Source organism: Orycteropus afer, unplaced genomic scaffold (genome assembly GCF_000298275.1).
Source record: "Orycteropus afer afer isolate SDZICR_OR568_19922 unplaced genomic scaffold, OryAfe1.0 scaffold00378, whole genome shotgun sequence".
NCBI lineage: Eukaryota > Metazoa > Chordata > Mammalia > Tubulidentata > Orycteropodidae > Orycteropus > Orycteropus afer.
The window spans coordinates 1,478,102-1,492,681 of NW_006921965.1; the positions used below are offsets into that span (position 1 = coordinate 1,478,102).

At 40.3% G+C, this 14,580-nt stretch overlaps 1 protein-coding gene across 1 annotated transcript in view; it reads left to right on the plus strand.

The window, feature by feature from the left end:
• Positions 1–8,702, plus strand: part of IL7R (interleukin 7 receptor) — a 40,065-nt gene extending 31,363 nt beyond the window's left edge. The window contains exons 5-8 of the mRNA XM_007953224.1: positions 1,279–1,447; positions 6,652–6,745; positions 7,731–7,806; positions 8,202–8,702. Of these exons, the coding sequence (XP_007951415.1) occupies positions 1,279–1,447; positions 6,652–6,745; positions 7,731–7,806; positions 8,202–8,702 (840 nt within the window). The remainder of the gene's footprint in view (positions 1–1,278; positions 1,448–6,651; positions 6,746–7,730; positions 7,807–8,201) is intronic.
• Positions 8,703–14,580: the final 5,878 nt, after the last annotated feature.

A 14,580-nucleotide genomic window follows, 5' to 3' on the forward strand; every position in this document is an offset into this window, starting at 1 on the left:
TCCATTCAGAGATGAATTAATAAACAAAATGTGATAGGTATGTATAACACAATATTATGCAGCCATAAAGAGGAATGAAGTTGTAATGCATTCCACAACATAAATGAATCTTGAAAACATCTTGGTGAGCTAATTAAGTCTGTTGCAGGACAAGTAGTGTATGAATCAATTATCTGAAATAAGCAAATATATAGAAACCAAAGATTATTATTGGTTATCAAGAATGGGAGGGAAGAGGAAAAGTTTGTTTGTTTGTTTGTTTGTTTGTTTTTTTAAACCAAGCATTGAGTTTACATTAATGGTGGTGGAATAATATGGAAAATGATAGTGAGAGTGACTGTACAATTGAAGAATAAAATCAATGTCATGGAAATATATAAGCAGAAATTGTTGAATTGGACAATGTTCTGTTATGTATACTTTCACCACATTAAAAAAAAAAAAAAAAAAAGAATACAATGTCCTAAGCATGAAAGAAAGGAAAAGATTGAAAAAAAGAATATGGAGGCTTATATATGTTAGCACACACAATAAACAAAATTGTAAAGCAAACTAAAAATTAGTTTTAAACTGTCACATATGCAACTGAGAAGTAGTTAATAGCCTTAATATATAAAAAGCTCTTATAAATCATTAAGAAATAGACAAATATTACAATAGAAAAGTCAGCGAATAATGTGGAAAAGGGTTTCAAAAAAGAAGAAACAAAAATTCAATGAATATGTTAAAACTAATAAATAAATACAAATATAAATAGCAATGGATTCTTTTTTAATTTTAACCCATCAAATGAGTAGATTTTTTAAATTAAGGATAATACATAATGTTAGAGAGACTGTTATGAAATTGACATTCTCAATATTGCTGTTTACAATGAAGAATTGTTACCTTCTGGAGGAAAATAATTCTTGCTCTCTGACCCTCACACTTTCCCTTTACCTCCCTTGGGACCTGAAAGGTGGGAGAAAGAAAAAGAAGAGATTGATGTGTAGAAAGGAAGTGATGCACATCTTCCCAAACATGGTCTTTATTCAACTGAATAAAGACCCATTGTTCCACTGCACTCCTTGGCCACTTGCAGCAACATTTATGACATTAAGACAGACTCTGCCACTAAGTTTGCTGCTGACACCTCCACTTGTCAAAAATTCTAACAAATGTTATAGAACTTTGAGAGAATGTCCATATGATGAAAGAAGCTCAACTTGGACTGTTTTGGGACATCTAGGCATCCTTCTTTTTCCATTCTAAAAATGCAATGAAACTTTTACTCTTTAGCACGTGAATTTATCCAGCACAAAGCTGGCACTCCTGCAGAGAAAGCTACAACCTGATGCAATGTATGAGATTAAAGTCCGATCTATTCCTACTGGAAAGTATTTTGAAGGCTTCTGGAGTGCATGGAGTCCAAGTTACCACTTTAGAACTTCAGATCCCGATGATGGAGGTGAGGAGTGACTGTAGCGTCTTTATTCTCCCATAATTCTTTGTGTGTGAAAGCGTGTGTGCAAGCGTGAGAGAGACAGAGGAAACCAACCTGAATTTAGGACTCCCACGGAGAGCATTCTTACAATTTCTTTGAATGAACTGTCATCATTACCCATTTTATGAAGAACAAGGGAGCAGTGAAAAGAGGGTTCTTAGTAGCTAATTAATGGGTGCAGGCTGTCTGGATGTTGCTGTCCTGGGTGTTTCTGATAGTTGCTAATAATTGTAAACAAAATCTCCATCCACTACCTCCAATTTGCCAATTTATTGTTGTTGTTGTTAAGTGTCGCCGAGTCGTTTCCGACTCATAGCGACTCCATGCGTTCTGCTGTGGGAGGTTTCTCTAAGGTTCCTCCAAAGGATGCTTTTATTGCTGTGATGGATAGGCAGGCTAGCGTGGCTGATCCATGATTTCTTTTCCAGCATAATCAGTATGTCCTATGGTCCTAGAAGAGGAGCTCTGGTGGTGCAGTGGTTAAGGCATTTGGCTGCTAACCAGAAGATCAGTGGTTCAAACCCACCAGCTGCTCCACAGGAGAAAGATGAGGCAGTCTGCTTTTGTAAATATTTACAATCTTGGAAACACTATGATGGTGGCTATAAGTCAGAATAAACTCAATGGCAGTGACTATGAATAGTATGGACCTAGACTGAAGTCCTAGTGGTACAGTGGTTAAGCACTCAGCTACTAATAGGAAGATCTGCAGTTTGAACTCACCAGTCACTCTGCGGAACAAAGATTGGCCGTCTGCTTCTGTAAAGATTGTTGTTGCTGTTGTTGTTATGACTCAATGTACAACAAAATGAAACACTCTCCAGTCCTGCACCATCCTAACAATTGTTATGTTTTATCTCATTATTCCAGCCACTATATCAATCCATCTCATTGATGGTCTCCTTCTTTTTCAGCTGACCCTTTACTTCGTTAAATGTGCTGTCCTTCCTAGGGATTGGTCTCTCCTGATAAAATGTCCAAAGTATATGAGACAACTTGTCACCATCCTCACTTCTAAGGAGCACTCTGACTATACTTCTTCCAAGACAGATATGTTCATTCTTTCTCAAGTCCATGGTGTATTCAATATTCCTTGCCAAAATGATAATCCAAAGGCATCAATTCTTCTTCAGTTTTCCTTTATCATTGTCCTGCTTGCACATGTATATGAGGCGATTGAAAATACAGTGGTTTGTGTAAGGTGAACTTTAGCCCTCGAGGTGCCATCTTTGTTTTGTAACATACTTTGTCATTATTGTCAGATGTCAAGTCGGTTCTGGTTCATAGGAACACCATGTACAACAGAATGAAACACTGCCAAGCCCTGCACCATCCTCACAGTCACTGCTGTTTGAGGCCATTGGTGCAGCCCTCTGCCAATCCATCTTGTTGAGGGTCTTCTCTCTTTTTCTTTTTTTTTTTTTAATGTTTTCTTGTTTGTTTTATTTTAATTAATAATTAAATTTAATTAATAAATAATTTAATTTCTATGATAACAATAGGAGGCCTTGGGTGATGCAAGGGCTTAATGCACTTAGCTGCAGCAAAAAGGTTGGTAGTTTGATTATACCAATAGGCACCTTAGAAGAATGTCCTGAATGCTTTGAAAATTCAGCAACTGAAAACCTATGGAACACAGTTCTCTGATACACATGGAGTTACCATGAGCCAAAATCAAACTGATCACAGCTTTTTTTTTCTTTTTTTTAATAATGTTTAATTGTGCTTCTGGTGAAAGTTTAGACAACAGATTAGGTTTCTGTTTGATACTTTCTACTCAGTTGGTGAATATTTTCATTATTTCCCTTCATGTTGCTCCCTTTCTAATAATCTACTTCCTCTGTCTCCTTCTCATCTTGTTTTTAAGATAAAGCATTTGACTGCTAACCAGAAGGCTGGTGGTTCAAACCCACCAGCTGCTCCTCAGAAGGAAGGTAGGGCAATCTACTTCCGTAGTGATGCCTTCTCAGAAACCCAAGGACAGGCCACTATAAGTCGGACCTAATTCGATTGCAGTGAGTTTGTTTTTTGGTTAGGTCTCATATTGATTATTTTTTAAAGGAGCTCAGTATTCACTGGTGATATTCTTTATTTGTGACTTAATCTGTTAGTTAGCTAAAGGGTGACCTCAAGGGGTAGTTTTGTTTTAGGGGACAGAATATCAGGACAATAGTCTCTGGGATTCTCCAGACTCAACCAGTCCTATAAAGCTGGATTTTTTTTTCTCTCCTTTTTTTTTTTTATTTTTAAGAGCTTGTTTTACATTCAAAGTCACACATACCTTTAGTTTCATTCCCCATTCGCCATGTCCAGCCCTAACCCAGTCTCCTCCCCTCCCTACCCTGCAACACTCCCCCTGTGCCCCTCATAATTATGCACTCCTGTTTGTCCTGCATTTCCTCAGTTTGATTGTTGGTCTTTTGGTGTCCCATGGTCTATTGCTCTAAGGAATGTATTACCATTTAGTGTATGGGTGCGGCATCCTGGGTTGAGTGGTCTGCATGTACATCTTGTTAACTATTGGGCTGAAAGCCTGCCACCAGGGGTGAGCTTTATTCCAGGCCCAGAATGTATCCCAGGACCATAGTATTGGGGGGTCTCACCAGATTTCATCTGACCAGTAATTCTGGTCATTATTGAGTTTTTGGATCCACGTTTTCCCTCCCACCCTATCCAGAATCTCCAGATTTGATCCTTTCCTGAGTGGTTGGCATTGGTAGCTGGGCACCATCCAGTTCTTCTGGTCTCGAGGGCCATCGTGTCCTAGGGTTGATTGCTTCTAAATGCCCATTTTTGTTTTTTTATGTGTGCATTCTTCTTTTCTTCTGATGCTAGGAGACCATTAGCTGCATCTTAAATGGCTGCTTGAAAGCCAGTCGCTACTCACCAATGTAGGATGTGGAGCAATGCTTTTGTGTATTTGTTGTGCCAATTGAGTCTGGTATACCCCAGTACTATGGTCCTGAGGTAGTAGCTCTATTGGATCTCTCTCCCATAGTGTTGGGATGTCTGTGAAGGATTACTCTGTGTCTGCCTTCTATTGTTTCTATAAGGACTGCAGGTATTTTGTATCACTGGTGTTTGTACAAGATTAGCCTCAGCTGAGTCTGTCCTTGGTCTAGAGTATACTTCTGTTCACTATCCCTGTTTGATCATCTCAGGTGTTTGTGTGTTTATCTGTATAGCCTAGTGTTTGGTGTTAATGGCAATGTGGTATTGTGAAGGTCTTCTTCTTTTTTCTGGCCCTATATTTTATCAAGCATGATGTCCTTCTCTAGGGACTGGTCCTTCCTAATAACGTATCCAAAGTATGTGAGATGAAGTCTCACCATCCTCATGTCTAAGGAACATTCTAGCTGTATTTCTTCTAAGACAGATTTGCTCATTCTTCTGTCAACCCATTGTGTGGTGGTTAAGTCGTGTGTCAACTTGGCTGGGCCATGGTTTGAGTGGCTGAACAGCTGGATGCAGTGATTCCCCTAATGAGATTGAATGTGGTGTCATCGACTCCATGGCGGAACCTGCTGTGATGAGCTAATTCATTGCCTTTGGGATGTGGCCTGCTTCCAGAATATTAGGAGATGCTTTGAGAAAGTTCTTGAGCTTCTTGCCACATCTGGATCCTGCATTTGGCCAAGTCATCAGTGGTCTGCCATGTGGTCTGGCAATCTTGGGACTGTTTCTGGACTTAAACTAGTGGCCTACCATGTAGCTTGATAATCTTGGGCTATAATATTTTACTTTTCAACCTTGGGTTTGTCAGCCTTAGAATCCAGTAGCTGTCTGAGTTAAGAAACATCTCCAGCTCCAGTGGGCAGGGAGAAAGAGGCAGAGCTGAAGCCTAAAGTCAAGGGGTCTTTACCCAGCTCCTATAGCTGGCACTTTGACTCAAACTTCTAGCCTCAAAACCTGTAAGAGAATAAATCCCTGTTTGTCAAATTCATTCATTTGTAGTATGTTTGTTATAGCAGCACTAGAGAACCAAAACACATGGTATATATAATATTCTTCACCAACTCCATAATTCAAAGGCATTAATTCTTCTTTGGTCTTCCTTATTCATTGTCCAGCTTTCATATGCAGATGAGGCAATTGAAAATACCACGTCTTGGATCAGGTGCATCTTAATCTTCAAAGTGGCATCTTTGCTCTTTAACACTTTAAAGAAGTCTTTTTCAGCAGATTTGTCCAATGCAATGTGACTTTTGATTTCTTGACTGCTGCTACCATGGGCATTGATGGGTGAATATAAGTAAAATAAAATTCTTGGCAACTTCAATCTTTTCTCCATTTATCATGATGTTGTTTATTGGTCTAGTTGTGAGTATTTTATTATTATTATTATTATTATCAATATTATTATTATTATTATGTTAAGGTGTAATCCATATTGGAGACTGTAGTCTTTGAGCTTCATTAGTAATGATTCTTCAAGTCCTCTTTGCTTCCAGCAAACAAGTTTCTGTCATATGCATACCTCAGGTTATGAATAAGTCTCCCTTCAATCTTGATATCGTGTTCTTCATATAGTTCAGCTTCTCAAATTATTTGCTCAGCACACAGATTGAATAAGTATGGTGAAAGGATATAACCCTGATCCACACCTTTCCATAAGGATTACAGACTTGGAAACATTATGGGGGAGGTCTACTCTATAGGTTCACTATGAGTCAGAATCAATTCAATGGCAACAGGTTTGGATTTTTATGAATGTAGAAAATTAGAATGGCCAGAAGACCCTGAGAACGTAGCTTGGGGAAGTCCCTCAGGACTCCGAGTACCCACATATACCTTGCTTTTGGAGGATGATATAGAAAAAAAATTCTATACTACCCACCTTCTAACTTCACCCTAGAAATTACCAAGGATACCAAGTAGGATGTTTATATCAACATCCCCCATTCTGGCTTCTTTGCCTTGGAGTAGACACCTTGGTGGTAGAAATGAGAACCAATGATGGTACTTCTGAGGCTAGATCACTTTTACATTCCAAGGTCACCCAACTCAGTGCCACTTACTGAAGTCAAAATTCCCCCATAACACTAGCAAATCATACTTTTACTAAAGAACAACTTTCAAGAAATAATAGACACAATTCATTAAATAAATTCAATTCATCCTTCATTTCTACCCCACTGTGTTAACCAAGATCTATCCTTGCATTCCAGGGAAGATGGATCCTGTTTTTCTAATCATCAGCATTCTGAGTTCCTTCTCTGTGGGTGTGTTGGTCATCTTGGCCTGTGTATTATGGAAAAAAAGGTGACTTTCTTTAACCAATCAAGAGGGTGATTGTGTGGGATCCCAGACAGTCATAACTTTAACTGCATTTACTAATGAGAGAACCACAAAGGGAAATAAGGCATTTCAAGAATCATAGTGCTCAATACTTCTCCCCATCCTCAGACCCCAGTGAATATGCACAGTAAATTTCATAAGAGGTGAAAATATATAAAAGGTACATAAGGCAAACTCTTCCTCCTAAAAGACAATCCTTTAAGGCAATGTTTCCCAAACATTCCCTCCAAAATCTATCTCCTAAAGGGGAAAGCGAGTAGAAGCCATATGCCAGAGTACGTGAGCAGGCAGGAGCACCCATGGCCAATGCAATATATATTTGAAGTCCTGATGTTAAGCACCCAAATTTGTGGGACTTTTGCATTCTGCTCCATGACAAAGTCATGTTTTGTTTTGTTTTGTTTTTCATCATTAAAAAAAAAAAAGATGTTTTAAATGCACATGCATTAAGTTACTTAATGTTTTGCAAGATGCCCTCAGCACAGGAACACATATCCCCAGGATTGGAAATATCCCAATTTGAAAAGCACCACAGCACCTTAAAGCAAGGTCCATGGGTAAGTTAAGAAAGATCCCTTAGACCAGGAATCAAAAGTCTTCCAGCAAAATTAGGGCAGAGGATTTGCTGCCAATGAAGAGAATAAGATAACAACACCTATAGTGGGAATAGAATACCAGGTCAAATTTTAGTCCCAGAGCTACATCAAAACTATCTCGTTGCCAAGTCTCTTCACTCTTTCTCTCCGGAGCTCTTTCCCAGTGGTGTACCATTATTATGTCTTACTCACAGAGTAAATCTGTGACAATGATTTCTGGTCCTCAGGTGCAGAGAAAGCAAGTCATGAGTCAAGAGTAGAAACCCCACCTTCAAATATTATAATAAATGAAAAGAAATATTGTGCTTGCTCCCTCTGCTATGCATTCATCTGAAAATGTCCTCTCATTTAAGAATTAAGCCTATTATTTGGCCGAATCTCCCTGATCATAAGAAGACACTGGAACAACTGTGTAAGAAACCAAAAAAGGTGAGTGCTTCTGATGCTTCTATTACTATGTTGAAGGCAGGCCAGGAGCCAAGAATGACATTCCAGGATAAGAAACACTTGAACTTCCACTTTTGGTTCTTCTGGATTGTATAAGTCATTTCCCTTATAAGATTTAGCAGCAGTGCTCTGGAGGTAGGGTGCTAAAATGAGAAAGAAGTCTCAGAACTTTCCAGGCATCCCAGAGTCAAAAGGTCAAGCCAGTGGTCACTTCAGATCCTAGCTTGTTATGGCACTTCCAGAACAGTCAGCTGAGGAACATGTGGGTTATCCTGTAAAATTCCCTGTCAGAAAGTTCTTTATACGTCTCCTTGAAATGAACATTTGGCAGTATGTCTCTGGTGCAGTCTTCATGCCTTGTCTCTTTTTCCATGCAGAATTTGAATGTGAGTTTTAATCCTGAAAGCTTCCTGGACTGTCAAATTCATAAGGTGGATGGCATTCAAGCCAGAGATGAAGCGGAAGGTTTTCTGCAGGGTGCTTTGCCTCCACCACTCAAGGAGTCTGAGAAGCAGAAGTTTTCAGATGTGCAGGGCCCCAGCTGGCCCTCCGAGCATGCAGTCATCACCCCAGACACTTTTGGGGGAGATTCAGCCCTCAGAAGCCAACCAGGGAACATCAATATTTATAATGTCCATGAGCTACCCTCCTGCAGATCCCTAAGCTGCAGGGATGTTGGCAAGAATGGGCCTCATGTATACCAGAGTCTACTGCTTAGCCCTGGAACTTCAAATGGTACCCAGCCCCCTCTGTTTCCTCTCCAATCAGGAATCCTTACATTGAATCCAACTCCCCAGGGACAGCCCAGCCTCACTTCCCTGGGATCAAGTCAAGAAGAAGCATATGTCACAATGTCCAGTTTCTATCAAAATCAGTGAACTGTTAGAAATTCAGAACTGGAACCATTATGACCAGACAAAGATGGCTGACGTCTCCTACTCTCCTCTGCATTGCAAAGAAGACAAAATTAGCCCACCACATCAGAATGGCCATTCTGAAACTGTGCTTTTGTCATTCCCTGATTCTGGGGCATCTGTTTGAGATAAGAGTGTCCTGTCTCTGTCATGTTGATTTGGTCACAAAATTTCAGACCACCCAAATGATGTAATTGTATTATTTAAGAATGGGGGGGGTGGGAAACAGGAAAGAATGAGAAAAAGTAGAGGAAAGGATGAAATGGAAAAGAAAATAAGAAGAAGAAAAAAAGGAAGGGAGATAAGAATAATAGTTACCACTGTTGGGATTTGCTTACTGTATACCCAATGCTGTATTCAGTGCTCTACGCATCTTGTCTTACATCAACCTCACAGCAATCCTGGGATGTGGGTGCAATTATAATTATTAATCTCTTTCTCAAGGATGATGAAATGCAGCTGAAAGGAATGAAGTTGTCCACTCAGCAAGGGGTGGAGCCAAGATTTGACTGAGTGCAGTCTCTCCTGAGTCACGGGCCTTCCATTTAAGTAGGGATTGTCCCTCCCAGTATTGGTTGCCAACCCTCACTCTAATAGGATGACTATTTGGTTAATTTTTTAAAAAATCAAGTCACTTTTGAAAGTGAAAGGGGAAGCTATAAATATCACTCTAGGATAACAAGCAAGAACTGGGACTGTCCAAGACAAATGGTGATAAATGTTCACCCAAACAAATACAGGTGAGAGAAAAGAGTAGAGATAAACATTTTTATGGTGTGTGAAGTGCCGTGGCCAGCCGTGTCTACACAAAGTCAAGTCAAGGAAAAGCCACAAAACCCATTTCATTTTGCTTTTTAAAAACAGTCTTCAAGGAGGAATTAATTAGAAGCCTAGAATTTCCATAATTTGTTGTCAAGATCTTAATCCTTTTGCTGCCACCCCCCAAGTCTGCACATGCTGATGACCTCAAAAGAACCTGTTACTGACCCTGGACACAGGTCCATGTGAGCAATAAGACAGGGAACCACCCCTGCTTTGCGTCCACCAACTGCCCCAATCCATATTCATCCACAAATTGTTCTAAGTTCCACAACCTCAAATTTGCCCTAAACTTCAGGGAAGACTTACAAGCATACAATGAGTCAACAGACTGTGGCCATGTGTTTGAAGCTATGGAAGAGAGGCATATCATTGACATTTGTCCTCTTGCCTTCCTGGGTCTGGATGAATTTTTAGTGACTGTCTTTAATCAAGGGAGTGCCTGGGAGTGCCGACATTTAACAAGCTTAGCTGCCAATCGAGAAGTTGTAGGCTTGAGTCTACCCACAGGTACCTTGGAAGAGACATCTACTTCGAAAAATCAGCCACTAAAAACCTTCTGGGGAGCTCTGGTAGCATAGTGGCTAAAGCACTTGACTGCTAACCAGGAGGCTGGCGGTTCAAACACACCAGCCACTCCTCAGAAGGAAGATTGGGCAATCCTACTTCCGTAGTGATACTGCCTCGGAAACCCAAGGAGGGGTCGCTATGAGTCGGGGCCGACTCGACGGCACATAACAACAACAACAAAAACCTTCTGAGGCCCAATTCTATTCTGACATATATGAAGTCACCATGAATCAGAATCAACTCAATGGCCAACTTGTTATTATTATTATTAATTTGTTTGTTTGTTTATCTCCAGTGTCAAGGCAGCTGAGCAATCTCAGACCAGAATAATACAGCTAACCCCACTCTTACAAGGGCTTACAGGCACTGGTTGTGCACAGAACCGCACAAACCAGAGATGACAGAAGGAAGTAAGGAAAGATATATATAAGTTTAGGGTTTTGCTGGGGGGGGGGGTTGCTTTATTTTTTCTTTGTTCTGTTTTTAGTGTTTGTGGGTAGTAATTTTTAATTTATGTTTGATTTTGTGGTGTCTGTGAAGGGAGTTTTAAATCATGAACTGATGAACCTTATTTACTTAGAAACATAGTAATAATTAGGCTCTCTTATTCTTTGGTGAAATGATGATCTTATTCTTTAGGTATCTTATTTTTTGCCTTTGAATTGTGGTGTTGGCAAAGAATACTGAAAATGGCACGGACTGCCAGAAGAATGAACAAATCTGTCTGGAAGAAGTGCAGTTAGAATGGTCCTTAGAAGCAAGAGTGGCCAGACTTTGCCTCACCTACCTTTGGTCATGTTGTCAGAAGGGACCGATCTCTAGAGAAAGATAACATGCTTGGTAAGGTAGAGGGTTAGTGAAAAAGGGAAAGGACCTCAGGAGGTGAATTGACACAGTGACCGCAATGATGGGCTCAAGCATAGCAAGGATTGTGAGCATGGCACAGGGCCAGGCAGTGTTTCATTCTGTTGTACAGAGGGTCACGATGAGTTGGAGCCAATTCGATGTCACCTAATAACAACAACAGTCTTTGGTGAGCCCTGGTGGTGCAACAGTTAAACGTTTGGCTGCTAACCGAAAGACTGGAGGTTAATACCCACCCAGTGGCTCTGTGGAAGAAAGCCCTGGTAATCTACTATTGTAAAGATTACACCCTAGGAAACCCTATGGGGCCATTGCACTCTGTCACATGGGGGTCGCTATGAACGAAAATTGACTCCACAGCACCTAACAACAACTGCATTCTTTGTGCTTCCCAAAGCACTGCCCTCTGCATTAGTGGTAATGCATACAATATTTTACTATCTTAGATTTGCTTAGTGCTTTTGTGATTTTCAAAGCACTTTCATATTAATTATTTCCTTCATTGCCTTGACAAGCCTTATAGAAAGCCTGCTATGTGCCAACCATTGTGTTAGGCAAAGGGAATCTGGATGCAAATAAGATTGGTACCCTGCCCTCTTAAAGTACAAAATCTAACAAAAGGGGCAGATCTGTAAACAAATGATTCTACTAATGTGGAAACCTATATATAATGAAGGTATATTCAAAGTACTCAGTAGGAGGACAGTCAGAGAAAGTGCCACAAAGTAACATAAATTTATATGGAAAAAAGTAGGGTGATCAGGTGGTAAGTGCTCTTAATATTTTGTAGCAATAGGAGCCAAGTCTCAAAGAGGTCACAAACAACTCATTACCAATCTGGATCTCTGTTAGTTTATTTCATCTTCACACAAGTCCTATGTAGTGTTTATTATTATTTTGACTCATAGGAAAATTGGGACACAGAGAAGGCAGATAAGTTACTAAATCTCACCTGACATAAACAGAAAATCTCTTGAAGAAATGAAGAAGTCCAGAGGAGCATTGAGGTCCCTCTAGCTCTAAAATCCTATGTTTCAGGGTTTTTAAACTGAGGTTATCATTTGAATTTAGTGTGTGTCTGTCTATAATTGGAGGCATTCAAAAAACATGTATTATATTTTTTATAATAATAACTGCTGCTAATGCTTGATTAAGTACCCAAGGACAATGTACAATGGAAGATTACTAGTTGTTTCTGACCTTTGGATTTCATTAAGACAAACTCCTGGCAGAGACAATGTATAAATCGGAGATACAAACTGTTAGTCCTTCAAAGCATGACATGAAAAGAAAACTGAAGAATGGACAACCATTTTGGTCAATTACACAACCATGCTTGGGTGTAAATGGCTTGAACTGATTCTGATTGGTTTTCTACCAGACTCCCTCTTCCTTCAATCTAGTTTCCTGGGAATCTGCGGCAGGAAAGCCAAGTATGTTTCAAATGTTCATCTTTGTGTTTTCTTAGCTGTCCTTGAGGGGCTACGAGTCTCGAGGCAGATTGCCAGGAAGATGGCAAAAATGTGTAGTAGGGCAAGTGGAAATGATGCAGGTCTGATGGCCCTCTGCCACCTCAGTGATTTTTCTTTGGGGTTATTCTTAAAACTATTCAGCATTCACTACAGTGAAAGTCTCTGATTTGACTATCTTTTCATGTTCATTACAAATATTTTGCAGAGCTGCTAAGTATATAAATATCTGATATATGTTAACATCTTGTATTTAATTAAACAACATGAAACTTTTTGTGACTGTGTGTTTTGGTTACCTCTGTGCTGCTCCAACAGAAAATACCACAAATGGGATGGCTTTAACAAACAGAAGTTTATTCTTACAATTTTTGGAGGCTAGAAGTCTGAGTTCCAAGTACCAGGCTCTAGGGGATGGGTGAAAGCCCCTCAACCTTGGGCTTCAGCTCTGCCTCCTGCTCCTGGCCCACTGAAGCTAGAGGCTTTTCTTCACTCAGACAGCTTCTAGCTGCTGAGCCTGACAAGCCCAAGGTTGACAAGTAAAAAGGCACAGTCCCAATGTTGCCAAACCATGCTCCAGGCCATTAATTCAAGTCCATTGAAAGTCCCAAGGTCGGCAGAGCATGGCAGGCTACTGAACAATGACACAGATACATGCGGAGTTCAAACATGCCATAAGCTAGAGACCTTTCCCCAAGGCTTCTCCTTATATACAGGAAGAAAACCACATCCCTAAGGCAGCTACTTAGCTGCTCACAGTAGATTCCACCATGGAGTTGATTACTAGTCTCATGATTGGGAATACTACATCCAGCTGCCCACCATTCAACCAGGCGCAGCCAAATTGACACACAAACTTGACTACCACACTATGTTTGTCTTCTGTAAGAACTACAAGCAGAGTGATACCAGGGTGGGTCACAGCTCCTAGCAACCACTGGAAATATTCTGGTGTCATTTGTTGTCATTTTATGGGTTTGGATTTTCAGAAGAACCTCTTTTCATAGACCAATTGAAATCAGTTAACAATGATATGTTGAGGATCCACTTAGCGTGACTAAGCACCGTGTTGGGTATTAAGGCTATGGAAATGACACACCATGTTCCCAGGTCACAATCACATGAAGGACAAAGACAAGGAGAAGCAGTTACAATGTGATACCATTGCTTTAAGGCAGAGTATCAGTCAGGATACTCTTAACAATAAAAATCAATTTGGGCTAATTCGAGCAGTAAAGAAATTTAATAAAGACTATCAGAGGAGCTCTGGTGGTACAGTGGTTAAGGCATTTGACCGTTAATCAAAAGGTTGGTGGTTTGAACCCACCAGCTGATCTACCAAAGAAAGGTGAGGCGGTCTGCTTCTGTAAAGATTTACAGCCTTGAAATCCCAATGAGGGTCACTATGAGTCAAAATGAACTTGGTGGCAGTGAGTTAGGTTTGGTATTAGAAGATTCACAGAGTATCTGGGGGAGTCAAAGAACCAGTCTTGGAGGCCACAGAGTCCTACTGAATAATTGCCACTAACACCTCCAGAAGCTGAAAAGAGACACCCAAGTGCCTCCACCAAGCCCCAGTGTAGTTTTGGAAGCATCTAGCTCCTTCTTGTCACTAGCTGCTGGTTCAAAGTCAGGCCAGTGTCTAAGATTGATGGTTCATAAGCCTAGATCTTGTGCTTGGGCTCTAGCAATAGACAGCAGGGAAGGGAATGGCTGGACTGTTCTTCTGCTGTAAGAGACAGGCTCTCACTCAATGAGTGGGGCATTGAGTGGCATTAAGTGGGAAAAAAAAAAATGACAGAAACTTGTGCAGGACACATAGTAAGAGAAAGGGGAAGGCAGGCTCACTAAATATAGTATTGCAAGATAAGTCAGAGTGCGCCAGCTAAGGAGCCATTGTGTTTTGGGAGGACATTTCAGGCAGAGGAAACAGTACATTCAAAGTCGTGGAGGCATGAGAGACTGAAACGTCTGGGGACTTACAAATACAATAGTTGCTGTCTTTTTTATCTGTCTCAATTGAGAACAATAGCTCTTTAGTGGTTACTCCAGAAAGTCAGTTAAGTTTTTATTAAAAATAAATTATATATATATATATATAAATTTATTACATATATATG